The following is a 25924-nucleotide window of genomic DNA, read 5'->3' on the forward strand; positions in this document are numbered from 1 at the left end:
ATTACAAGGTAATATCAGTCATGTAGCAATCAATGTTTACAGGACATGAAAAGGTGAAGCAAATACTTCTGAAATTTATCTCCGTATTTGAGCCACATAGGTTGAATACTGGGCAACAGATTTGCCTGTGTGCAGGTGACATATTGACATAAATATGTCTGATCTGAATAATTTAATTTTGGCTCTGATTGAATGGGCTTCCCTGTCCCTGCTAAGGAAAAATCTTTCCACAGGATGATGCTGCCACCACTGAGCTTCACTAGATGGGTGGTGTGTTCAGGGTGACGTCCACCACACACATCGTTTTGGATGGAGAAAATGACAACCTCCTTTAACATGTTTGTTGTGTCAATCTGAAAGGGGAATTCTTATGACTTTCTAGCCAGAGTTACTTTGATTATGCCTCTTTTGCATTGTGGCGAGCCGTGAAGTGCACAACTAGCTGTGGATCTCTGTAGCTTCCTCAAAGTTACCAGGACATCTCTGGGTAAAAAGCCATATATGTCCTAATACCAATTTGAAACCCAGCTAATTCTGTCTAATGGTGCCTGCCTGGTTTTGCACACGTCGGTGGTTTTAGCTCAACAAAAGTAGTTTCCAAACCAGAAATCCATGCAGTTAGCCTGAGTGGTATCTGCTTGGGTCAAACAAACATGTTAGACCCCATGGAGCAAGCTAGCTGCTACAAAGGAAGCCTCTCTTTGCTGATTTACATGTCAAATTTTAAATTTAAGGTATCGCAAATGTTGTTTTGCGCAATCACCATACATGTGTTAACCTAATTAAGAAATACATTTGTAAACCTGACTTGATTGAGAATTCTAGTACTCTTGGGCTCCCCCTGTCGGTTTGGAGGGCAGCTGTTCAGTTTGTTTATGCCTTAACAGCAAAATAAGTACTTTTTAGACCATTTTTGCTTCTGTCTGAGAGTAAAAATTCAAATAAAAATAAAACAACATGTAAATGTTACAATGAATATATTGTGTTATTTCAGCAGCAGTAGGAATAAAGCTTTTTAACTGTTTTCAATACATATACTTTCATATTTGTGTCACCGGGCAGTGAGAATCTTACACCGACCCATGCCCACAAACTGTCAGCTTTCTAATAAATAATTAGAGAAAATTATCGTTGTCAACTCTGCATTTACAGCATGGATCTCTATCTCTCTCTCCAACAACTAATCAACAATAATTGCAACAGCAGGATGAGCAATTATGCAATCATTTCAGTTACATTTGATTAAAAATATTACACGTCAGATGAGAGATGCAAAAAGAGATCACCCACTTGTCTGCTCGAGTCTCCAAGCAAATATTCAGGAGAGAAGCAACAAGTACACCCTTGGTAAATATTTGAATCAGTAAGACTTCCCAACCATCTGCTGGCTGACTTGGTGTTAACGAAGGCAATAATAACAAAAGGGAAACCAATCAGCTGGTATTGTAAGGTCCCCAGGACTAGTGCACATTCTCCTAATGCCTGTTTATTACGGCGTCTACACCCAGAAAAAAACATGCAGAAAAACGACCCACTTAAAGCGGAAATACGCACCTTGAAGGCAACATCATAGTACTCGTTAATAGAGGCGCATCTCTCCAACACATATTTTGACGTGCCGTTTTTAGCCTGCTTGTCCGTCAACGACGTCTTTCGCGTGGACATGGCACTAACCAAGGCGATCCGGAGCAGCAGCTTTTGTACCTCCAAGACGCGTCCGAGGAAGAGGAAGAGGAGCGCGGTGTCAGAGAGCGATCAGTCCCGGGCTGCGCCGACCTCCAGCCCCTCTGCTCGCATAGTAATGTACAGTACAGACACTTCCTGCAGGGGCGGCGAGATGGGAGAAGCGGGGAAGATCACACCTGAACAGTGTTTAGAAACACGGAGGCGCACGGTGGAGAAACTTGCGCGGCGGGCGAGCTGAGGCTGAGGCGGCGGCGCGTCTGCATCCAGCAGTCAAGAGAGCGGCAATGACAAGCAGGCGGAAACATTTCTCTGCTTTGGCGAAGCGGCGCGGCGCATCCTGGCGTGGGCAGATAATTAGAGCTGTGGCCACAGATGCACTGAAGGACGTCGACAGGTTCGCTTATTTGCACCGCGTCTCTCTCTCTTTTTGTTATTGTTGGCGCAGAGTTGAGGATGAGAGAGGGGTCAGATTCATCCGATCTGCTACAGGTGGAAAGGTCACAGGGTCTCACACCCACCAGAGGGGAGGCAGGAAGAGGAGGTGAGAGTTTAACACCTCAGAGCGCATATCTGACCCCACGGAGCATGCACAGACTGGACTAGAACATCTCATTCTGCCATCAAGTGATTCTCATCTAGACTTCTACCTTTTTTGGGTCACAGCAGGCAAATGACCGATTACCCCACCTCTTCACTTCATACATATCTGAAATGGTCTCACAGACTCAATTTCCTCATAAAGAAGCCCGTGAATGAATCTTTTTTTCTTGCAGTGTTTGTCTCCCCCTAGGGGCGCAATCAGACATCCAGCTGTCCCTTTCTCCTTTTGTGCCAATGACACAGGAGCAGAGATCATTAAAGTTACATAACTGGCATGTTCATGAGCTCCTGACTCCCTGCGTGATCTGAGCCGGCCTGAGGGATAAGCAGAGTATGCGGCTGCTTGGGAGGTTTGGGTGGAAATCACTTGAAGGTGTAAACGTTACAAAATAAGAGCTAAAGTTTCGTAGTCATGTCAGGAAACCGGAGGCCGCTCTCGCAGGAATCGCTGCTCCTTCTCCTGCCTCCACACAACCAAACGTTAACCTGTTCTTCTGATGAAGTCAGACCATTGATGAAAGGGCGATGTGTTCAAGAGCATAGGGGTTTTGTTCATTTTAGTCTTGGCGCTTGATTAAGGTACAAACCCTGATCAGTCGACCTCAGAGTCCTGGTGGTAGTATATGGCTGCAGAAGTTCAAAAACGTATAAAAACTCTATAAAAACGGAGACTTAACTTGTTCAAAAATTTAAATTTTTGTTAATTTTGTGCTGAAAACTAGTGCAGATAAATCAGCAACAATAAGACAATGTTGTGTTGAAATTTACAAGTTGTAAAAAGCTAATCATTAATGTTACCATCAGAGCAGTAGCAGGAGATGGTCATAAACTGTCTGAAATTATCATTTAATGGAAGCAAATGAGGCACAATTAAAACAGGTCTGAGAACGCAACCTTGGGGAACTACTGGCTTAAGAGTAACAAAGATTATTGAAAGTATTTTCATTCCATAAACGATAAATAAGAAACAAAAGGATTGGGAGCTGTATCAGACGTGCAGAATAACCAAAGGCTGCATTTAAATTTCTGAACAAGAAAACGTCATTAGAGGCCCTGAGGAGAGTTGACAAGATCTTTAAAATATGAAGATTTATGGTGCAATAAAATGAAATATGATCGGTAATAACTTGATCTCCTGACACTTTAAATATTGTTTCCTTTCAAATATTGTGTCCTTCCTTTGTAATTTCAACACCTGATATTGCGATGGTGATTATAATTCTGTATACAGATTTTTTTTTTTATTGAAAAATGGAAATCTTTTGAAATGTAAAAGTTTATTTTTACCTAAAAAAAACAACAACCTCAGAATTTCCTGCAAATTCCCCCCAGGCTACACACTGGATGCTTCTGTCTTAAAAACAGTTAAAACGTCAAGAGAGTTATGCAAGTTTGACATTACAACTAATACACTTCCATTGAACATCCTGTAAAAAAATACTAGCAAAACACTTGATAGATAAAAAAAGTTGTCTTCAACTTTAAGCCCAGTAGTCTGTAAAGGCAGTTGCCCGGGGCGGTTTCTCAAAGTGGGGGAGGCGCTATTCATGCAAGAACCACTGCTGTAAAGACAAATTGGTTCCAGCAAACATGGAGGCTGAAAAGGTCTGAAATGTTAAAGATGAGAAATGTTTTGAAGCAGAGAAAAGCAGGAATCAGCCATGGATGAGTTTTTCTTTTTTTTTTTTTTACTGTGCTATGTATCAAAAATGACACCTGATGGCTTCACAATAAATGTGATCAAACTCTTCTTCCCAGGTTCTGACTCTAAATCCAACTGGATTAAACACATCAAAGTGTCTTAATTCCCACAAACACCCCTCCTCCCCCCCTCCATCTTTCTCTTTCTCTGCCAGTCATTTTTTTTCTTCTCACAAACCTTGAATCACGCACGCTCTTACTGTATATGCATAAGCATATGCTAATATAAAATGGCAAACCAATTTCACAGAACCTCGCTGATTCTTTTCGCCTTATATTTGTGACGGTCACAGATTTTTCAGTGTCACAGCAGATTAATCGCTCCTTAAATAAACCCCCCCACACCTCTGCCGCTCTGTCTCACCGCGTCTCAGTGTCCCTCACCCATCAGCTCCCACCTAAAAACTTGTCACAGAGCATAAAATCAGCCCCGTCTGGCACAGCTTTGTTACACGGCTCCCGCAGCACGCAGCTCGGGCTCAGTGACATTCATTAGACGCGCTTTCTTGCCAGTAATTTAATCGCAGCGCTGAGATTGTTGACCATAATAATTCTCCTCTAACGAACTGTTAAGGATCGTAATTAATGCAGTGAGAAAAAAGAAAAAGAAAAGAAGTGGCATCCCACTCAGGAGAGCACCACTGATCCATGGGCGATTCAGAGAGAGGATCTGCTCAGTCGTGCTGTTATGTCACGACTTAAGTACAAACAGCCCAGCAGAGTGACATGTCCTTCTCACTGGGATGAAGTCAACAACATAACAGGAAGGAGGAAAAACACAGACAGTGGGAGTGGAGAGAGGTTGTGTGTGTGTGTTGACTTAACTGTGAAGCCAATGCCCACAGTGGAGGTGAATGACCCCGGGATGAACTTGCCCTGGTCAAACTGAACCAGCAGAGAGGTCTTGCCCACGCCGTTGTCTCCCACCAGGATGGTCTGCAGATTGAGACACACACACACACACACACGCGCATGCAGGAGACGTCATGTTCTGCAGCCTCGCGCCGTTTTAATCGCCCGAGGCCGCAGCGCTGTGTGGGCATGAGGAGCGGGTTATTGTACGAGTTCATCATGTGTTGCTCAGCGCCGCTGTCTGATGCTTTGCGACAGCTGGAGGTTGGCTCGGTGTCTTCAGGAGGGAAGGTCGGCGTCGACGCGAAGGCTGGACCTGCTTCACAATGAGCTGGAGGGTCAGAAAGAAAAAAATCTCCCTGAGGGGAACATGGAGTTCTCCTCTGTTATCCTTCTGCTCTGTGCATGTTCAGATCTGTGCAAAAGTTTCACAGATCTATGATTTCCTTCCAGACTTTCTGGGAAAGTCATAGAAGTGGGTTTAAGCTATAATTCCTCACACTTTCTGAAGATGTTTCAGAGTGCTTCTTTTCTGTTTGGCTTCCAGCTCCTAACAATGTTCAGAGGAATATTTTTTTTTTATCAATTTGTAAAGCCAAATAACTCATTAGGCTCCCGAACAGAGGGGAATATGTGTTGGTTTTATTTCTTTTTTGTTACTGTTCCAGGTAGATTTTATTTATTTGATCTCAACTTGTTCAGTTCCATCATTTTCAAACATACACACACGCACACATGACAACATGCTGTTTTGATTTAGGTCAAGAATTAAGCAGAAAATGGTTGAAAAGCTACCAAGGTCCAAGAAAAAAAAACTGTTCAATAATCTTATGAAAACTAAGCAAAATAAAAGTTAGAAGTTCACACTGCTAAAGTTACAATAGGATGGTTTAGTTTAAAACAGGAACAAATAGAATGGCCTAGTCAAAGTGCAGATTACCCATCTGTAACAAGACTTCTGAGGCCTCTTGAGCTACTTTGCAAATGGGCCTGATGTGGTGAAAATCTTAGACAAACAGCTGAAAACCACATGCAGCTGTATTTAAAGCAACGGAGGTTATAGGAGCACAGATTCAGGCCACTGAATATAAATTTATAACACATTTTACTTTTCTATTTGGAACCAAATTATTTATATAAACATTCTGCTTGACATTCATCGGGTTGGCCTTTGATATTAATCTCCTTCCAGCTCAGACTCAGGTCTGAAAATTAAAGAAAGTTGCAGGTTTGATTCCAGGTTTCCTCCTCCTCAGCGCTGCAGAAAGATGAAGATGACGTTTTAAAGTCTTAAAAACATATAAAGGTTTAGTCCATTTACCAATACTACAGGGATGAATACTTTTGCGAGGCTCTGTGTAAAAATGTCTGTCCGCTAACGAACCACGTAAAGCTTTAAAATTTGTTCAATATTACAGCTAATTAAATGTGGGGCTAATGAAAAACATATTTTTTATTAGACTCTGAGCAATGAATCTTCTCCTCTTCCTCCACCACTTCCTCTGAAAGCCAGCCTCAAACACATTTAGCGGTCTGCAGATCTGAAAGCGTTGCTCCGGATGTGGGCATCAGCTGACCTTTTTATCTCTGGTTATTGCCTCTCTCGAGAGCCGGAGCACCAATAGAGCTACTTGGCAGCAGATGTTTACTTTTATTGTGGAAATTTATCACCTTACAGCCACAGTACTCTCTCTCTCTCTCTCTTTTCCACTCCACATGCAGGAAGCCAGAGTCTTCTCCTGCTTCTTATCTGCTGCCTACAAGAGCAAATGTACAGCAGAGAGTGACAGCATGCCGGGCTCCACTGCTGGTAATACGCTCGCTTTAATCATCCTCGTGCATGTACGACACGTCGGCTTTGATGTTCCATTAAAACGGACAAGTTGGTGAAGGTTGGAGCGGATCTAAATTTATTCGGTCCATAGGAGTCGCATTCTGCTCGCCTCTTCACTTGCACTTGAGCATAGAGCGAGTGGCCATTCATCAAATGAAGAAAGAGGCCGGGAAGATGAATTTATCAGTGGAAGCTAAAATTTTGCTAAGTGGACAACAACATCTCTACAAAGAGCTGCAGCTGACCGCACTCAGGTAAATGAAGAAATAACAATGTGACTATGGAGATTAAAAAAAAACACACCAGATAACTGGATAATTAATACCATAAGATGACACAAAATGTCAACAAGCGCACTCACTGCCTCTCAAATGTCTGCACAGTCCTGTTCAAAATGCCAGGAGACTTTGATACGTAATTTCTATAGTTTGGCAAGAAGCAGCTGTAACGTCCAAGTTTGCAGAGTGGATAAAATGTTTCAGGAGTATCTCATTTTGCAACGCTATCAGTCAGGAGAAGGGTAGAAACAAATCCGTCGTGATATATAAATACAGCATGGCACAGTGAACCCAGTGAATTTAGTTTTTATAGTTGAAAATAAGTAAACAATGTCAAAAATGTGTATGTTTAATCAGAAAGTGAACGCTTTTACAAAGTCTAAATTAATTCTTTTTTTAGATGTTTATTTGCAGTCTACATATAGACGTCGTTTAGTCATGCTCGAAAAGCAGAGCAGAAGGCAGTGGGGAGAAAAGACAAAAAACTCAAGACCTTTCAACTTTTAATATATCTACTCGACGAGCAACACGGCTGCCCGCTTCGTGGTGCAGAAAGGAAACGTGTAGGAGTATTCTTTGTGCACCAGGAACACTGATTACTGTTCTTGTTTGTTTTCAGGAATACAAATTAAACTCACTTCTTCATGTGCCGCTGCAGCCGCTTTGTGTTGCAAGCAGCTCAGTAACACAGAGAAGCTGCCGCTGAATGAGAGTAGGAAATTATGATTCATCCTGAACTACTGCCATTGCTAAAAATGAAAAACGTACCTTTGTCTACAGCGACATGGAGGAATAGCCTTGTTGTCAGGATGCAATCTGTGCAGCGTTATTTACAGGACTTTGTCTGGGCCTTATGATATTTTTTGTTTATCTGACGCCGTTTAGATCTAACCGTGGATAAAATATCCACGTGCAAGTCAGGAAGATTGCTCAGAGTGAATGTTGTCATTGATAATTACTAAAACTCCAAATTTTCCTAAACTTGATGAATAGATGAGACTGAAACTGTCCAGCGAGCCAATAAAGATGCCGGCAGCACCCACATCCTGTTCTGCATGGGGAAACTTTCTGTGTTGTCTTTACGTCTGGACTAAACAGTAAGCAATCGGATGCTTGTGTCTGGAGATGCAACCACGCATGTAAACATCTGCTACAGCCTGTGTATTTTAAACCCTCTGTGTCCTTGGACTCCTTGGAAACGCAGGACTTCTCTTCCTGAATGGCTCGCTCTGAGAGAAGTGGATGCAGAGGCAGGCAGCTGATGACGGCGAACAGCAGGAGGAGGTAACAGGCCGAACCCGTACCTGGAGAGCAAACGATGCAAACCAGAGGAGAGGCTGATGAGTCAGAGCGAGGGGGATGTGCTGTGCTGGGTTTCAGAGGCCCGAGTGAAATCAGAGTATTACCATTTCATCGCTCCCGCATTAAAGACTGATTCAGACATGCTAGCATTTTGATGATGGGAGCAAAGCAACAAAAAATATCCATGGATGATGGTTTGTGGAGCTTGTGAAAACCTCACAGTTCGGATAAGAATAACTCTCAGGGTGAGTTTTCCATTTTTGGTGATGTATACTAATGGTGAAAAAAAGTATGCTGCGGTGAATTAGATGTTAAGTTCACCTTCTGTCTTGAAATACGGCCTATATAAATAACTAGATATATTTTCATAAACCAGCCCCTAATTACACAGGTTACAGTTAAAGTTTCAGTGAACATCCCCTTTAAAATGCCAGATTTGTGTGACACAAAACCTCACACCATGATACTGCGACTACCACACTTCACTAAATGCGATGCTATTTTTCGTGTCAAGTTTTTGTAAATGTTTTCTTGAGAAGGAAGATGTCAAACTTCTCATTCTCGTCATACGGGGAATACTGAATATCACATCTTCCTGCAGCCTCCTGTCAAATATAAAATGCTTTGGATGTTTTTTTGTAATCTTCTCCTGACTGAAATCTTTGCAGAAGGAAAAAATATATGCACAAATGTGTAATTACCTATTTTTATTTGCTTGAAATTCACAGTAAAATTCACAGCTTGTATATTTGATATTTTTCTTTCTCTCAAGAAGCTAATTTCTCCCCAGCATTTTTAGAAAGCACCCAAAGCTTCATTTGAATCACCTGAGATCCAACTGGATCAGCTGCCAGCAAAATAAAAATAAGTAAATATAAAACAAACAAAAAAAGCCGGAGCCATCCGAGTATGGCGCCTTTTGTTGTTTTTGACTGGGCAAAGCAACAAATACAAGCTGAAATTTCATCAGCGGAGAGGCAGGAGCTCCATCTCAGCTCGCCACAAAGTAATACTTGTTTCAACATCCAGTAATTACAATCTCAGATATCCTCTAATCCCGTTAGCTGCATGCCGCAGCGAAAGCCTCAATCTGTTTGATAGAAGCGAGCTTTAACCTGCCAGACCAATCACTTGAAAATCTGGACGTATTATTGTGACAAAAGCAACAAAAACTCAGCAGAGAAAAAGTTGAGCGGTTTGCCGACACCAACGCTCTGTCATCTGTGAACATGAAGCGTCTGATTGGCTAAGAGTTAACCTGCTATTGGGTGAAATTGAAAATACTATTATTGGTTTATTAGCTCTTAGCTATAAATAAACCAATAATTTAATAAGTAGAAGCAAACTAGCATAAAATCCTTAGCTTACCTTATGTGTTAGCTCTTCATTATAGGGTGTCTTCATGTCCTCCATGTCAATCACAGATGATCCAGACAGGTTGTCCATTGTCTCCTGTGTCTCTGTCTCACACAAATCAGATCTCTGCTCAGAAACAGGCAAACTCAACCCAGAGACCTTCCACTCTTCACTCCTTTTAAGTCGAGTTTACAGCCCGCTGTCCCCAACACCTGGCCCTCCTCCTCCGCAGGTCTCCATTTTCTCCATGTGGTTCACATCCGGTGCACAGAGGGGAAAACTGCCTTGAACTTTGCACTTGAACCGGAAAACACTTCAAATATTTATACGGGGAAGCTCAGAAGTGTTGCTTACAGTATTTATGAAGGAAGGAAGCTTCAGCACCCTGGAGGGCGTTTACATCCTTTATATAATCCAAAACTATTCATTCTTGACTTTTTATCATATTTTGTCACATTAAATTGTGATGTCTGTGGATTGCATCAAAAATAGCTAGAGCACAACTGTGAAGATGAAGGAAAATCATTCATTCATAGATCGCCTGTGGTGACAGCGAGCAGATCACCACAAACACACCATGAAAGGCTGAAGAGACGTTTTCCTCTCAGCAGGGGCAGAGATGGTGGATGAAGCAACAGGCAGGGGAATGCAGGACCTACAGCAACTCTACACACACACAACCTGGTGAGATATAAAAGAATAGTTCAGGTCAAATATTCAGGTGTTAGATTGATCACTTGGCTAGTCTGCGAAGAGGAACGGGCAAAAATGACAGTCTCTATATGTGCAAAGCTGTTAAGTGTAATTGTAGAACCAAGTTAATTTTCAAAGTATGCTCTCAGGGAGCTGAACTGAAATGCACGCCACACTTTTCAGATTCTTTAGTTAAACAAAACATTTGAAATTTACGAATCAAGCTAGCAACGGTATTTTAGCATCTGGTCACCGGTAGCATCAACTGCTTGAAGTCACAGAACGCAATGAAGGCATCTGCAAGCGACAGAAAAGTCCCATAAGAAAAAAGACTAACGACTAAATAATCATGAAACAACATTTAAGACTTGTGATTAACGCATTTTAGGCCAGTATAAATACATCTTTTTAATGAATTTAAGATATTTTAAGGCCTGAATTTTAGATGTATACATTTAAGACCTTTTAAGGGTGTGCGACATCATGGCAGCATTTTGTCTGTTGCATAAAATCCCAATAAAAATACATTGCATCTCACGTTTTATAATTTTAAATTCATTGAGGATTCAGAAGGACTTAATGTGCGCAAAACTCTGCTCCTAGCAAAGACAACTCCCGTTCAAAGTGAGCTGTTTTATAAACACTAGATTAAATCCAGACATGCTTCAAGGTACAAACAAGTATAACAACAAAAGCTGGAATATAGTCATCTATTTATTGAGTTTTCAGTGAGACTGTCTGATCTTCTCCACAGCAGCGACAGGCTCCTGTTCCCTACAGATCGGAGCGACGGAGCCGAGGATGAGTCACCGTCCGGGCTGCTCCCGACTATCACAACAGCACGGACAGAAATCTCAACCTCCCAAAACCCAGAGGAGCCGCGTCATGCGACACCGAACAGGTGGACTGTCGAATGCAACACAATTAGAGAGCAGTTTTAACAGCTCAGGGAGCCAAGAGACGAACAGACAGCATACAGCTTCCCTCCAACTGGATAGAAAAATAACATTTACAAAGATCCATTAATCTGCTTATTCTCTCAATAAAACCGGGGCTTCACTGAAGCGACTGTACTGTGCAAGCTACACAAGGTCACTTAAAAACAACGTGCGTGTTGGACGGTCATTATTTCAGAACACAAAAAAACAAACAAAAAAAAACTAAAGTAAAAACACTCGTTTCTGCAAACTATTCTGCAAACGTCAACCTTTTTCCACATAAAGGCAGCTTAGATTCTTCCTGATCAAACGAAAACAATTAGCGTTAAAAAAAATAAAATAAAAACATAATAAAAAAAATACAGTGGACTGTTTAAAATTTAAGGAGTAAAAATACTAAAATAAAACAGATATGTAAGAAATAACAGGCATGACAGTACAGCATCTGCACAGGCAAACAGGAGGTATAACGATCTGTTGTTTCAATGCCTACCATGCAATGTAAAAGAATGACACTTTTAGTGGAAATATGTAACTTTAGGCCCGATTGCTTTAAAAAGACAAAATCTGAACATTTAACACTGAGGTCAGTGTGTTCAAAACTAACGGAAAAAACGAGCTTTAAAGTTCCCTGATGGATGCAGAGACGTTGATTTTGCAGACAATGTAGCACGACATTTTGTTTCTTCCTCACAGCATAACAAAACTTAATAACAAATGTGGTTTTTAAAACTATTTTCATTATAGTTTTTAGAGTAATGCTATAAATCTCAGTATAAAGTTTCATCTTTGATACTTAAAATGACTCCAGCTCATGTTGATCTTTCACCTCAGGTGATTGGGTTAAGATTTTCAGATTGATTTGAATGCAAAAAAACCCAAAAGAAAAACAAACAAAAACCCTCAGAGGAATTTTGCAACATAAAAACTATTTAAAACTAACACACCAACTAAGATAAAAAAAAAAAAAATACTACAAATATATATTTTTAACAAAAGTGCCTCACAAAAGTATTGACACACTTCAACGTTTTTCACGTTTTGTTGCATTACAGCCTTTTAGTTTAAATCATTAGATAAGCATCAAGTTGAAGGAAAGTTTTCTTGTATCAATCTGATGCCACCAAACAAAATCAAAAGCAATTAATGCATTTTATATAGGGGTACCAAAGTTAAAGAGGCTGCACGCAACACAACTGTAAACTATTTCATGTTAGTTTCCTATAAAAAGTTTGTGTTTGCAACCTGACAAAATGTAAAAGATAAATATAAGGGGTGTAGATACTTTTGAAAGGAAACATTACAGCTATTTTCTCCAACATGTCCTTGTATTTAGTGATGAGTTGTTGCAAAAAAATATGTGACCCTGCACAGACGTATTAAAACGTCCCGCCCTCGACCCCTCCCGCCGTAACCAACGACAATATCCTGCAGTAAAGTGCACTTCATGCATCTCTCCTATGCTTCAAAATAAGCACATTATTAAGATCCAGAGGTTCTACTCTCCTTTGAAATGAAGGGAAACAGCTGCTTGAAGGGGACAACCGAACGAGGACCCTTGCATTTCCACTGAGACAGTTGTGTGGCTGGAAATGTGTGCGGCAGCTAAAATCATACCGAAACATGTGGGGTTTCATGTACCCGTTCAGCAAAACATGATATGTTTGTCTTTTTTTTTGCAGGCAATGTGCAAATTTTCTGCAGTCCTCCCGTCGTTTCTGCCTGTGGCAGCAGCAGCTCCTCGGAGTGTGTGTGCAGATATCGGGTTCATTCAGGCTTTCCAGCAGTGTTTTGTGTGTTCAGTGTTTCTACTCGCGCTACCTGATCCGCCCGTCGCTTTTGACTGGGCCCAGTTCGGACTTTGGATCAGGGGAGAGGGAGCTCCAGGTAGTCTTGGTGCACAGCCCCACGGCCGGGCAGGAGGAGGTCTTGGTGGAACAGAGGTCACCTATCACCCAGAACGCCCCCACCAGGCTGTCCACCCAGGCGTCCAGGGGCCGGCCCACCAGCTGAGCGGCTCGCCGGGCCGCCTGCATGGCGGGCTCCTGAGGAGGCAGCTTCAGCACGGAGTTCAGCTGCTGGAAGCTCTGGTCCAGATACAGGTTACCAGGAGGGCCCGAATGCAGCCAGCTGTCCTCCTCTGGAACAGAAAAAAGTAAATATATAAAAAACAAGAATTAGTCTGTAAAAATCACCATTTTCTCAGAATATTTATGGATTACACATAGAGGGATCATACACTTTCCCCCAGTAAAATTCAAGCACTTTTCAAATTTCTCCAGCACCGCACTTTGCAGACAAACACAATACAAATCAACTGAAAGAAATGGTTTTAATTTACTATTGTAAGATGTCATTTATTAGTGCTGTTAATCTTGTTTTCTACATTCTGCAGCACAGAAAAGGTAATCTAAAATGTAGCAACATTTTATGTTTTGAAATGTCTCCTGCATACCTTAGCTTGAGCACAAAACATTCATTAAAAAAAAGAAAAGAAAAAAAGACACCACAGTTTTGATCATTTTGAACATACAAAACAGAAGACAAATAATAAGTCATTGAGTCATTAGAAATAGTAAATATTCATTGCAAGTAAATGACCTTCCTACTCAAATTTAAAACATTTTATACAAAAAAACCCAATAAAAAAACAAACATTTCTTTCCTTTTATCAAAGAAATAAATTTGGCAGTTCTAGCAAACCTAAAACAATAAATGCTTGGTCTGATTAAACATTCAGACAATGAAAGTCTTTTTATTAGCTGTATGAAAAGATCTGGTTTCAACTGTGAATAAAATTTTCCAAATTTTGGCTTTTAATCAAGATTGCACTCTATTACAAAACTGCTCAGTTTGAATAACAAGCACTTTCAAGGACTTTATACAGAAATCAATTACTTTCCAAACCTTGAAAACACCTGATTGAAGGATTTCAAGCAAGCATACGAATCTGGAATATAACATGTTTTAGAAAATAATTCATAGCCCTTCAACTTTTTCTCAACACTTCATTGAGTTTTGTTAGAGTTATTATAACAGAGTAAACGTACCTCTGCGCAGTGGCTCTTTATTATTAAAAGTCAGCGGCATCACGAGGAATCGAACCTCCGCTACACGCTTCCACTGTTTCAACACCCGCACGGTCCAGGCGCCGGGCCGTAGGGGGTGCTGTAGAGGCGGTTTGTACTGCGTGTACTCTGCGTCCATCTCTACTGTGATGTCATAGGACGCTGCCACCACCTGCGCCGGGTCGATCCAGACGATGGTGGCCGTGAGGTTGGGCCCGCGGGCCCACTTCTGGACCGCCAGCGGCTCGTCTATCGGGCCGATGACGCCGCCGAAGTTACGGAAGATCCTTTCTTTGGGATCCCAGTCTGTCCCGATCTGTTCCCGAGAAAAACACGTCAGTTAAATTAGCATTTTCTGGAATCTGGGTTTTTTTTAGAAAACATTTTGGTTTAGGGGTCGTCGATGTTTAAAATGTTGCCATGAAAACCTCCAGATTCTTGAGCCTCTCGAACTCTTTGAGGTTCGTCTCGAAGACGAGCGTCGCTTGAGGCATGGCCCACAGCTCCAGCGTCTCCCTGCGCTTCGACTCCACGCCGCGCACATCCTGGCGAACCAGGTAGCCTTGGAAACGGTCATCGTAGAAGTACAAATGGACGGAGAGAGGGTCACCTACTGGTTCAAACCTTCAGAAGAAGAAGTTCCTTGTAACAACATTCTGTTACCAGTCAGATAATATTCAAAGAGGAAACAGAAAATGAACCTGCAGGCTTCTGTCTGGCTCTGAGAGGTCATCAGGCCCTTCAGGGTCAGGCGAAAGAAAGAGGTGTAAGCTGTGAGCGCCACGTCACTGAGGGAGCCGACGCCCTCCAGCTGCTCGAAAACGCTCTCCCAGTACGCCTTGATGGCGACAGTTCCCGGGGCGTACTGGCCGTACAGGTGGGTGTCCAGGATGTCTATGGCCTCCTGGTTCACCGTCGACTCAAACTTTCGGGCGAAAAACGTCGGACGAGTCAATTGCTGTAGATTAAAGAAAAAATAATAATAAAATAGTTTTCCACATGTAATAAATCTAATAGATAAAACACCAGTCAGGATTTTATTTTGAGGGAGTATGAATACTTTTGCAAGGCAGTGTAATCTCAGAAGAATGAGACACTGCCCTCTTGTGGTGACCTGACCTGAATCCGAATGAGGTCTTGTGGTTTGAAGTCGTTGGGGGAGCAGCCGCACCAGTCCACGATGTGCTTGTACTGGCATTTACAGCCCAGCTTACGGTTCCAGTTGGTGACACGCAGGTTGTTGTCCACCAGGGTGTCACACATGTGACTGTTACCAAGCACTGTGTGGAAAAACGACTGAGAGAGAGAGAGAGAAAGAGAGGGAGACAGACTTTTAAAAACTCATTTATTCAACATTAGTGATCCATATAAACAGTCAACTCAAATCAACACATTCATAAAGGAAAGTTCAGAATACCTTTATAATCACAGAGATTTTGAAAAACATCCAGTTCATTCATTTAAATTTTTTTTTTTCTAACATCACTCTTGCTTTTAATTATACCCTGGAAAAGCTTTACACATTCAGAATTTTGTTCATTGTTAATCTTATATTTTCTGCTCAATTAAATTCCAAAGAAAAATTCAACAACCATTTTTTTCTCCTTGAGTGAAAGAGAGAAAGAAAGGAAGACCAGACAGAAAGAAAAAAGACAAAGGAAAAGAGACAGAAACACAGAAAAAAGAGAAAACAAGGAAGAGAAGAGAAAGACAAAAAACAGAAAAAGAGAGACAGAAAGAAAGAGACAAAAAGAAAATGACAAAGAAAAAATTAAGAAAAAAGACACAGAAAGATCAACAAACTATAGAAGAAATAAAAAAGAGAGGGACGGAGAGATAAATATGAGTCAAACAGAAAGGCTGGATGAACTGGCTCCAAACACGAGGTCTGGATTACAGAAGGTCACAGCTGTACAGTAGTTCCTCTCATGCGGCGCCGCTGCTGCACGCTGTGCTGCGCAGCTTACAGTCCTCCATTATCTCTGCCGCTAGGCTGCTCTGACTTGGCAGGGATGTGGAGCCTGAGACGGGCTCTTTCCTCACTCTGAGCCTCGGCCAGGGCAGACACAAACACTGCAGACGGCTCTCTTACCTCGGCGGGCAGCAGAGCGTAGGTGTAGAACTGCTTCAGGCCCAACACCAGCTGGTCGCGGGAGCCGACCACGTAGTCCACGAAGCGGCGGGTCAGAGCGAACCAGTCGGAGCCGCCGGAGACCTCCAGGCCTTCTGGGATGCTGCGCTCACCGAGACGCCACATGTGGTTGTCGCACTCGTGGAAAAGCCGGTCGAGGCCCTGCTTCTTGATGAACCTGGAAGAAAGAGCGCATACCAAAGCATTGTTGGGAGTTCTGGTAAGGGGTCTACCTTTAAGATGAGCGCGCTCACCTTGCATTCTCTCTCCCATGCGACTTGAGGAAGTTCTTGTCTCGGTGCATCGACAGAAACATCACCAGTTCATCGTTGGTCCTACATGAATTCGATATGGCGAGAGGAAAAGACAGAAAAAAAACAGCAGATAGGAGATTTTGTTGAATATAAAGGAGCTTGAGTAATAAACTACTTTAGAAAAGATTTAGGACCAGGAAGTGAACCTCTCTGGGGACAATCCAGGTGGACAATCAACTACTTTGATTGGGACTCAGTTGGCTGCCCCCAAAAACCCAGCTGGAGACCGTTTACCATCGGCTCTGTGACTAAGTGACCAGAACGGTTTATTAACCACAACGTTGCAAAACAGATTAATGTTTCCATCAGGAGAAATGCTACGGCTGCCACTTTCTAAAGCTGCCGGGGTCAGTTAGAGACCAAAACAGGAAGAAACCCTTAAAATGAAGTAATTACTGCAGAACTGGGCATTAGCTATTTATAGATACAGGTGTTTTTAAAAATTGCTAAAATAAAAGTTTGTTTTTGTGCCAGACCTATCTACAATTAGGCATGCTACAAAAGGTCAGTGCTATAGAAGTTGGCTACTCACAGATTTATCCAAGTATATTCATAGAAAGTTTAGTGGAAGGAAACAGTGTACTAAAAAGCATCATAATTGTAATAAACAACATATTATGTTTGGAAAAATTATTGCTACTTTTCAGTTTTAAATAAAAGCAGTTTGGCCATATTATTTGTGTTTTGAAAACTACAATACTATGAGAGACACCATTTTCAACCTTTCAATACAGCCTCTTTCTACAAACATCCATCACTTTATTCAACATTATTTTGCTCCGTTTCTGCTCATGTAGCTAACCTGGTCGGGAAGTCTGTGGCGCTGAGGTTGATGAAATAGTCCCATTTCCACTCCTGCATGGCGAGCAGGTCCTGCATGCTTCGCAGGTAGGCTTTCAGGAGACTGGCCCCTCCCCAGATGGTGACCATCCGCCAGGGAGTGGCGCGCACGTTGGGGTACTGCTCGGCTATCTGCAGCACCTCCCGATGCATGTAGCCGGACCGCTGCAGGAAACGGAGCAGATCCGAAAACGCTGGCTCAGCTTCAAAGCGTTTCATCACACAAAATAAAAAAATAAAAACCCAAACGCTGAATGCTGGTTTCTACTGTGACTCATCAAAATAATGACAAAAAGGAAACGAAAACGGTTGTTTATCATCTAAAAGGAAATGTTGAACTTATGAGAGAGCGTGCTTTGACAAGCTAAAATTGTGGACTCCAAATAGGAGGAAATAAAAGCTCTTATTTATTCCTTGGAGATCAATTAGATTTGTTATAAACAGCTTGTTTAAAAAAGGTTACTCAAGAATGTGGAGCGATAAATGGGCAGTTCAAGGGAAACAGACGCCTTAAAATAGATTGTCCAGGGACATAAAGTCCAATTTTGTTAAGAGAAGAACAAATGGTGTGTAATGAATCTGCTCTGAGAAACCGATCGAGGTCAGCAGAAGTGGGCAAGAACTTTAACGGGATTTGACAAGATTAAGCAGCTTCCCGCCTGGTGTTTAGAAATAAGGTCAAATGAAAGAAAAAGGCAAAAGGAACAGCCTAAACTCAGCCTTCAGCTGTAGAGTTAGAGGCTGGGTGATGAAGCACAGAGCTGGAGACTCACATATAACCCCAACTGTTCAGCTCAAGCAGGAGTTTTCACAGAGACAAACGGTCTCTCTCTGTGAAAACCGGCCGCCGTCTGTTGGCAGCAGAACAGAGGAAGTGACCAGGTGTCTGGCTACAACAGGAGTCCTGCTTTCAGGAACCTAACCTGCTCTCTGCTCAACAGATTCGCCATCTGCTTTCCTTTCTTACACAACAGCAAGTTTGCTAGCAGAAGACAGATTCCTGAAGAATAACCGTGACATCCCTGTTTTACTGCAGCGAGAGGAGAGCAGGGTAAAGGCAATCTCTGGGACAGAGGGAGAGCTGGTCATTTTAAGCTCACAGTAAGAAAAACAATCCTAACGGTGTTAATGTAACCAGGAAGTAGGACCTAATTCAGGTGCGTGCAAACTTGTTGCCTTGAGGGACAAAATTGTTAATATGAACAAAAAAAATCTTTTTTTTTCTCTTTTGAAGTCTACAAATACATTTCTTGAGACTTTTTTATTGTATCTGCTCAATAATAAACTAAATATGCAAGACTACGTTTAATCAAACAAAACATACTTTTGTACAAGAAGGATCTGTTAATCATTGCAATCTGAAAGTTTTTAACTGTTAATAATAAACCGACACACTGTTTCTTGATTTTCTGGGTTAAGATTAACGCAGAAGTCTGGTTAATAAATTTGTAATTATTTTTGCTGTTCTAACAGGCCAGATTGGTTTCACACCAGCTTTGTGGTCAGGAGGTCCCGGGTTCAAATCCCAGACAAGCCCCCAATTTGTTATGGTCTGGCTCTAGAACCATAACAAATAAAGGGAAGCAACACAAGGGATAACTTAAGATTAGATCTAACAAAAATCATGAATGGCTGGAGAAAAGGGGGCAAGGAGAGGGAGAAGAGAGAGAGAACGGGCAAGGTGAGTGAGAGACGGTGGTGGATCTCAAGCTGGATCTCAATTTGTTCTGGAGACACTGGCCAGCTGCCTCCATTTCCAATCAGCACTAATTAGGAGCTCTGAAACAAAGATGTTAGCGAGACCCAGAGAAAAGGCCTTGGGCCGCAACAGGTTGCACAAAATCCTTCAGAGGGCCACAAACGGCCCCCGGGCCGCACTTTATACACCCCTGACCTACATAGAACAGTGTGGTGGTTCATCTACTGGCTGTACCTTGTCTACATGGATGTAGTAGTAATGATCTCTGTGGTATATGGCCTTGATGAGACGCCTGAGCTGCCGTACGGATCGGCCGTGGACCATCAGCACGAACGCCACCCTGACCGGGTTCTCCACCTTGGACAAGCTGAGCTCCACGTCGCCTGCAGCCTCGACCGGCTGAGACACACCTGGCCACAGAATCCAGATGCAGGTTAGAAAATGATGATCATACACTGTAAACAATCTAAAAGTAAAGTAGGACTGAAATGATTCATCAGATTAATCATGGTGAATTGATTATTGACATACCTGTCAACTAATTCAGTAATCGATTAATCGTAAATTGAAGTATGCAGACTCAAAAAAGACGACAATGGCTGAAAGAACAAAACCCTCAGAACTGTAATCAGATCAAAATTGAACAAAACAGAAATACATTTTGCATTTAAGGAAAAACAAAAAACTTTGTCGGTAAATATGTTCAACCTAAAACACATAAAGTGACAGTTTCAGCTTCACCTTGTTCAAATTCTGTAAAAAAAAAAAAAAATCTCCTTTTAAGCAGTTTTTGCTATTCAATTATTAATCAGTTGGTCCAAAAAATTGTCAACAGATCAGCCTTACGCTATATTGATGCCTGGTCCAGCCGAAATGCCTGATCTCTTTACATGTTGATGTTCAAAGTATTTTTTAGCTCCACATGAATCCTTTACTACAAAAGATCAAGCTTACGGTCAAAGAATGCAAACCTAAAAAGTAAGGGAATTGTTTACAATGAAAAATCTGCACATTGTGTCAGTTTCGATTAATCGATCAATTCACTGATAACTAAAATACTCGATAGTTGCAGCCATAAAGTAAAGTCCTGTGAGCGCAGCTTGGAGCTCACCGAGTTGAGGGCAGAACTGGGGCAGCGCTTCCGGCATGAGCTGCCCCGCCTGATGTTGGCACACAATGTTGGCGATCTCCTGCCGGCACTGCTGTGACCTGGCGCGGTGCAGAGCCGACAGTGCGTCCTTGCCCACGATGTCACATTTCGGCATGAAGTCACCGTTGGGTGCCTGGTGCGCGCCGTCCACGCTCCCGGGCTCCCCGGGGATCCCAGTGGCTTGCATCTTTGCCGCTCCGTCCAGGCTGAAGTTGCGGCGGCTGCTTGACAGATCATGAGAGACTGCGCCGTCCAGCCCGGCCGCCGCCATCCCCCTCTCCTGGGGGGTCTTCTGTCTGACGCCGGGCTTCGCGGCTCGCCGGTTGCCGCCTTTCCTCTGCGGGAGGGTTGCCGTTCCCCTCTGCCTCTCAAACCTGGTGCTCCATCTGCCCCTGTTCTGCCCAGACAAAGAATTTGCTTTGTCTCTCTTGGAGTCCTGGCTGTTGGGGTCGGGCAGCTTGGACCGTCTTGTTTTTCCCTGAAAAATGAGACCAGAAAAGAAAAAAAAAAGAAAAGACATTTGTAATCCTGTTACAGATGCTGATTCATACTCTGACATAAGGTAAACAAAGATGGCCACTGAGGCATCAGCAAAAAGCCCTAGAGGCGACGATGTGTTTACTTGGTTCTTATTTTTTGGGGGGGCTTTCTTCCCAGTTCTCTCATCTGAGTTATTTTTAGCAGCGCCTCCGTGTTTTTGTGGAGAGTCACAAACAATCCAGTGATTCACCACGCAAACCAACAAAACCCACTTGCCTCTTTTTGGCAGGCAAATTCCACACTTGTGAAATTTGGGTCAGGTGTGTGCAACATTAAAATCCAAACAGATGGGGTGTGTGTGTTTGTGTGTGGATTATTTTGGTACTGCAGTGACTGGAACGAAGGAGCTGTGTGTTTTACTCAGACATAAACTGCTAATGCGCCATAATGAGAGTTGCTGCATGTTGGAACCAATGAGGGGAACCAATTAGGACTTGGACTGAGGTTAATTTTCCACTCTACTGTGCAAGACTTAAAGTAGAAATAAAACGAATCAGGAGCACAAAGCGTACACTTTAACAAAATCCTTTGAAAGGACAAGAAAGAAGAACTCAGCGTCACAGTGTTGGCACACTGCAGCGGCTTTTTAAAAATATGCACATGAAAAAAAAAAAAAAAAAGTAGTGAGTAGGCAGAAAGCTTTCAGACGCTTCAAACCAATATGGCAGAACGAAGGATCGCTCGCCTCCCACCGCTGGCATGCAGACTGCAGGGGGGATGCTGGGAAACGGAGGCAGGCCGGCGGCTCTGTGGTCGGATCGGGGGCCAGATGATCCCCGGCCAACAGGAAAGTAGCTGCCAGCCAATGCAGGACGGTCAGCTGGTGCCGGCCGACAGCGGCCACTGGATCATCAGTGAGGTGTTGCAGGACGGATCCAAACATTCAGAACATACCTCAACTGTTTTATATAAAGACGAGTTTGTGCAGTTTCTCTCAGGAATGATGTGAAACACTCAGTTTGAAAGTTTTATTCATCGTACCGTTATGATACATTTTCAGAAGTTACTGTAGTAAATGGTAATAGTGTTGTTTTGCGAGACTATTTCCAACCAATATAATGCAAATACGCCCTCTCAAAGATCAAGTGTTTAACACTGGACTTTTTTAATTAAATATTCAAAATATATAACCAAACCAACAAATAAAATAGTCAGTTTTAGTCGTCTTAATTTATCATGGTATTAATTGACTTTTTGCAACAGGTTTTATTCATACATTCTGAACTTTTCAACATTTCGTCACATTACTGCAACAAACTTCAATACTTCTATTGGGATTTTATGTGACAGAGAAGCGAAAATGATACATCGCTTCCATTTTCTGTCAAGAAAAATCAGAAAAGTATGGCTTGCCTGATTTAATTTCAACCAATAAACCAATATATCAGCGAATAATATATCAGTGATTAGACACAGGTGGATTCTGTTCACTAATTAGGTAACTTTAGACAGATAACCGAGTAAAGGGGTGGAGGTACAGCCGTTTTTCTTCAATGTCAATAAAATAAATAGAAATTTGCAGTTTCAACGTGACAAAATCTGGGAAAATTATTGCTTAGAATGGTGGCTTAGCATATTCAGCATTCTTCATTTACAGCAAAAATTTAATTATGATTCATTTCCAAGTGCAAATTGCAGCAAAACGTTGACAATTTGCTACAACCATGATTTCTGCTTTTAGAAGCAGCTCATAATGACCCTTGTCTGGATTTCATTTTTGCAAAAGTTTCTTCTTTTATTTTTTCAGCCACGAGAGAAAATCTCGTACATACAGCACGCATGACCCACTGGCTGAAGTTTCAATTATTCTTATCAACTGGCTTTCATGGCTTTTAATTTTTTTTTAAAAGAAAAAAAAGTCATTGTTTCGGGAAAAAAAACAAAAAAAACACATGGAAGGAGAAGCAGGCGAGGCAGAGACTTTATTTCCCAATTAAAAGTGGAGCGAGAACGAATCAGTGTCACCATCTGCTGGAGCGGGACTCGACAACGGAGGAGGGGGGGATGAAGATGAGGAGGAGGAGGAGGAAGACTCTGTGGTTTTCGTCTGTCCCTTCTCTCTCGAGCAACAAAGGGGTTTAATGAAATGCATGTGACTGAGTGTGTTCGCTCAGGGCTGATGGTCTTTCAGCGTTCGGCGCACACAGACTTGGTGCTGACATCTGCATAGCTGTCTGCCAACACAGTGGAATATACGGCTGACCTCCGCACTAAGGAGAGCGCTCTCTGCCTCCAGCTAGGGCTTACAGGGGGTTATGGAAAACTGATTTACCCTTCCTTTTAGTCAATAAAACAAACGACGAGTCGTTTGACATTCAAATGGAGGCGTTTCATTGTTTAAGATGCTAGATTTTATCCTGACTAAATGGAGAGGAGCCAAGGCTACGGCCAATTGAGCCTTGAGCTCTCTGATGAGCTTAGGGGTTTAAACAGAAATGATCTGCAGCACTAATCTCCTCTGAAGACCTGGGAAGTCGGTTGTCTACCTTTATCTGAGGCAAAGGTCACGCAACCCTGCAAACCCTCAAAGCTCCGCCCACAAATCTACCCTCCACACTGGGGGGAAATAATGCACCTTCCACACTTTTCAGGCCATCACATCCTCAGGTTTCAACGTGGTGAAGCCACTCCAGGTTTTGGTCTTTTTTTGGGGGGGGGGTTGGACAAGCACAACCTGAGCAGACTTGAGCCACTTTTCAACTTCAGCTCGTATTCAGGTCATGTTCTTTATAAACAAATAAAGCAGCAGATTCTGATGAAAAGGGATGTAAAAACTAAACTACAAAGCACTCTGGGTATTCTAGGAGTTATATGAACTTCCAGGCTCACAGCTCCAGGGTTATTAATTCATTTTCAGACCACTTTAAAATGATATGTAGAAAGGTGAATTTATAGCTTGAGACTGAAGGACTGTGTCTAACCAGGTGGTCAGCAGCGCAGGAGCACCACAGGGTGCTGTACTCTCACCATTACTTTTCACTCTGTACACTTCAGACTGCCAGCACAAGTCAGACTTCTGTCATCTACAGAAATACTCAGATGAGACTGGGGTGTATCATTGATGGTCCAGAAGCTGAGTTGAGAGAGCTGGTGGATCACCTTGTGGTGTGAAAACAATCATCTCATCTCAAATGTAAACAAAACAAAGGAGGTGATTGTAGATTTTATGAGAAACTGGGTTAAAACAAGCTCTATTTCCATTATGAGGGAAGAGGTGGAGGTGGATGAGGAATACAGACACATCAGTGTTCATCTGGACAACAGACTGGACTGGAGACGCAACAGTGAAGTCGTCTATAAGAAAGGATAGAGCAGACTTTGATTCTTGAGGAAGCTAAGATCCTTCAAGGTGTGCTGCAGATCTTCTATAAGTCTTTTGCTGACAGTGCAATCATCTGTTGGGGTAACGGCATCAGAACCAAACTCTAAACAACCTGATAAAGAAAGGCTGGTTCTGTTCTGGGTACCACTGTGGAGAACTAGGAGATGATGGTGCCAAGAACAAGTTTATATTTAAAAAAGAAAAAAGTTACAACAATAACCGTGTGTCTTCAGTCAGAAGTTTCATCAGAGCCTGTGTAACACAGATTGCTACAGGACATACTTCCAGCCCAAAGTCACCAGCATCTACAAGAACTCTTTGAACAACCTTGACTAATATAACATTTATTAATTCCAGAATGAAATTCAAGCATCTTCAAACTCAATTAAATTTAGACAAATTGTCAGGGAATAGAGTGTGGATTTAAAATTGTGTTTCGATTTTAGGTGTTTCTTTTTCCAGAATTTTTCAAACCTGTAAAATACTGTAATCAATATTCCATGTTTTCCCTGCCTGGACATGAACTCTGGCCATAAACAGAGCCTCAGACTGATAGTTTGCTTCCTATGAAGGGTCTTAATTGAGTACTCAGACTTACGCAGACTAACTCAATTACTTAATAACCGACTTCCCTATTAGATGTTTTTTTCTGTTTCCTGTCTTTGCTTCCCATTTTCTCTACTTGAAAGAGCCGGATGAAACAGCATGACAACAAGCAGCACACAGCCCACTGTTGCTTCTGAAACAACTTCGTTTTCATTCAGCTTTCCACAGTGAGAACCAAAAATGTGCAGTTAAAACAAGAAGAGCACTCTGCTCTCTCCTATTTCTCTTGAGCGTTTGTGATAAATGACAACAGAGGCAAGGCTGATCCAGCAATAGTAACATGTTTCTACTGAGAGCTAACATAAGCTACCGTTACAGTATAATAACTCACAGTGCGATGAGCTAAACGCCAACGGCTAATCCAAACAAAATCTGAGCCGTGTCTGTAAAATAGTCAGCGGGACTGTTTCTCACCTCTGGTGGGCCTTCTTCCAAGCTCCTAAGACTCCAAACCACAAGTCCCTGGACCAGGAGGATCATCAAAGCAGCGGAAATCACTAGTTTATACCGTCGAAGCAGCTTTTGGACTCGCACGCTGGCCACCATTTTCCCAGCACCGCACGTTCTGAGCAGAGCGTCCACGCGGGGTCGCTCTGTGCTCAGGGTGAGATTTCCGGTTCGTTTTAGGGATTCGACTGATTTGGCTCGGCTCACGAGCAAGAATCGGCTCTTCTGCTTCTCAAAGGATTCTTCACTCTCAGAGCTGCATTGATATTAAATAACTGGATTGGGTTTGGTTATGTTTCTGTGTACCTCTTAGGGGACTGCTTTCCTCCTGTCTAAACTTAAACTATACAGCATGTTCTCTCAGTCTTTCTCCAAAAATATACAGATAAGTAGAGTTGCCAACTTTTAAATGAAACTTGGAGGGAGACAAGTGGGGCGATTAAAAAAAGTTGGACAAATAAATTTAAGACACAATGGCACTGTACATCTGTTCCTGGCAATCAATTGTTTGTAATCACGTTTTTAACTTGTTATAGTTAAAGTTTTATTACAACAAAAGTATTTCAA

General features: G+C 42.3%; 2 protein-coding genes and 1 long non-coding RNA gene across 4 annotated transcripts in view; 1 reads left to right on the top strand and 2 right to left on the bottom strand.

The window, feature by feature from the left end:
* LOC114160446 (ras-related protein Rab-37-like) overlaps positions 1–2484 on the bottom strand; it is a 21539-nt gene extending 19055 nt beyond the window's left edge. The window contains exon 1 of one of the 2 annotated variants that reach the window (XM_028043044.1): positions 1555–2484. In XM_028043044.1, the coding sequence (XP_027898845.1) occupies positions 1555–1665 (111 nt within the window). In that variant the 5' untranslated portion in view covers positions 1666–2484. The remainder of the gene's footprint in view (positions 1–1554) is intronic. The other variant, XM_028043043.1, reaches the window with a different exon arrangement.
* Positions 2485–4820: 2336 nt separating this feature from the next.
* On the top strand, positions 4821–11474 carry LOC114160447 (uncharacterized). Its single transcript, XR_003598762.1, has 3 exons — positions 4821–5314; positions 6562–6927; positions 8156–11474. It is a non-coding gene; the product is annotated as an uncharacterized LOC114160447 (long non-coding RNA).
* xylt2 (xylosyltransferase II) lies at positions 10999–25456 on the bottom strand. The gene is made up of 11 exons (XM_028043041.1): positions 25325–25456; positions 20404–20920; positions 19527–19702; positions 17556–17758; positions 16694–16774; positions 16401–16617; positions 15428–15604; positions 15010–15266; positions 14737–14932; positions 14291–14624; positions 10999–13380 (listed from the first exon to the last, which is right to left on the bottom strand). The coding sequence occupies exons 1-11, from the start codon at positions 25454–25456 to the stop codon at positions 13058–13060; spliced, it is 2613 nt and encodes an 870-aa protein (XP_027898842.1). The 3' UTR covers positions 10999–13057.
* Positions 25457–25924: the final 468 nt, after the last annotated feature.

Source organism: Xiphophorus couchianus, chromosome 16 (genome assembly GCF_001444195.1).
Source record: "Xiphophorus couchianus chromosome 16, X_couchianus-1.0, whole genome shotgun sequence".
NCBI lineage: Eukaryota > Metazoa > Chordata > Actinopteri > Cyprinodontiformes > Poeciliidae > Xiphophorus > Xiphophorus couchianus.

What these genes read in the sequence shown, in the direction of transcription:
- xylt2 (XM_028043041.1), bottom strand. Translation starts at nt 25,456, where the DNA reads ATGGTGGCCAGCGTGCGAGTCCAAAAGCTGCTTCGACGGTATAAACTA. An exon ending in AGCCAGACAGAAGCCTGCAG is followed by an intron (nt 14,933 to 15,009) that starts GTTCATTTTCTG and finishes CTTCTTCTGAAG; the next exon opens with GTTTGAACCAGTAGGTGACC. An exon ending in AGAGGCTCAAGAATCTGGAG is followed by an intron (nt 14,625 to 14,736) that starts GTTTTCATGGCA and finishes TCTCGGGAACAG; the next exon opens with ATCGGGACAGACTGGGATCC.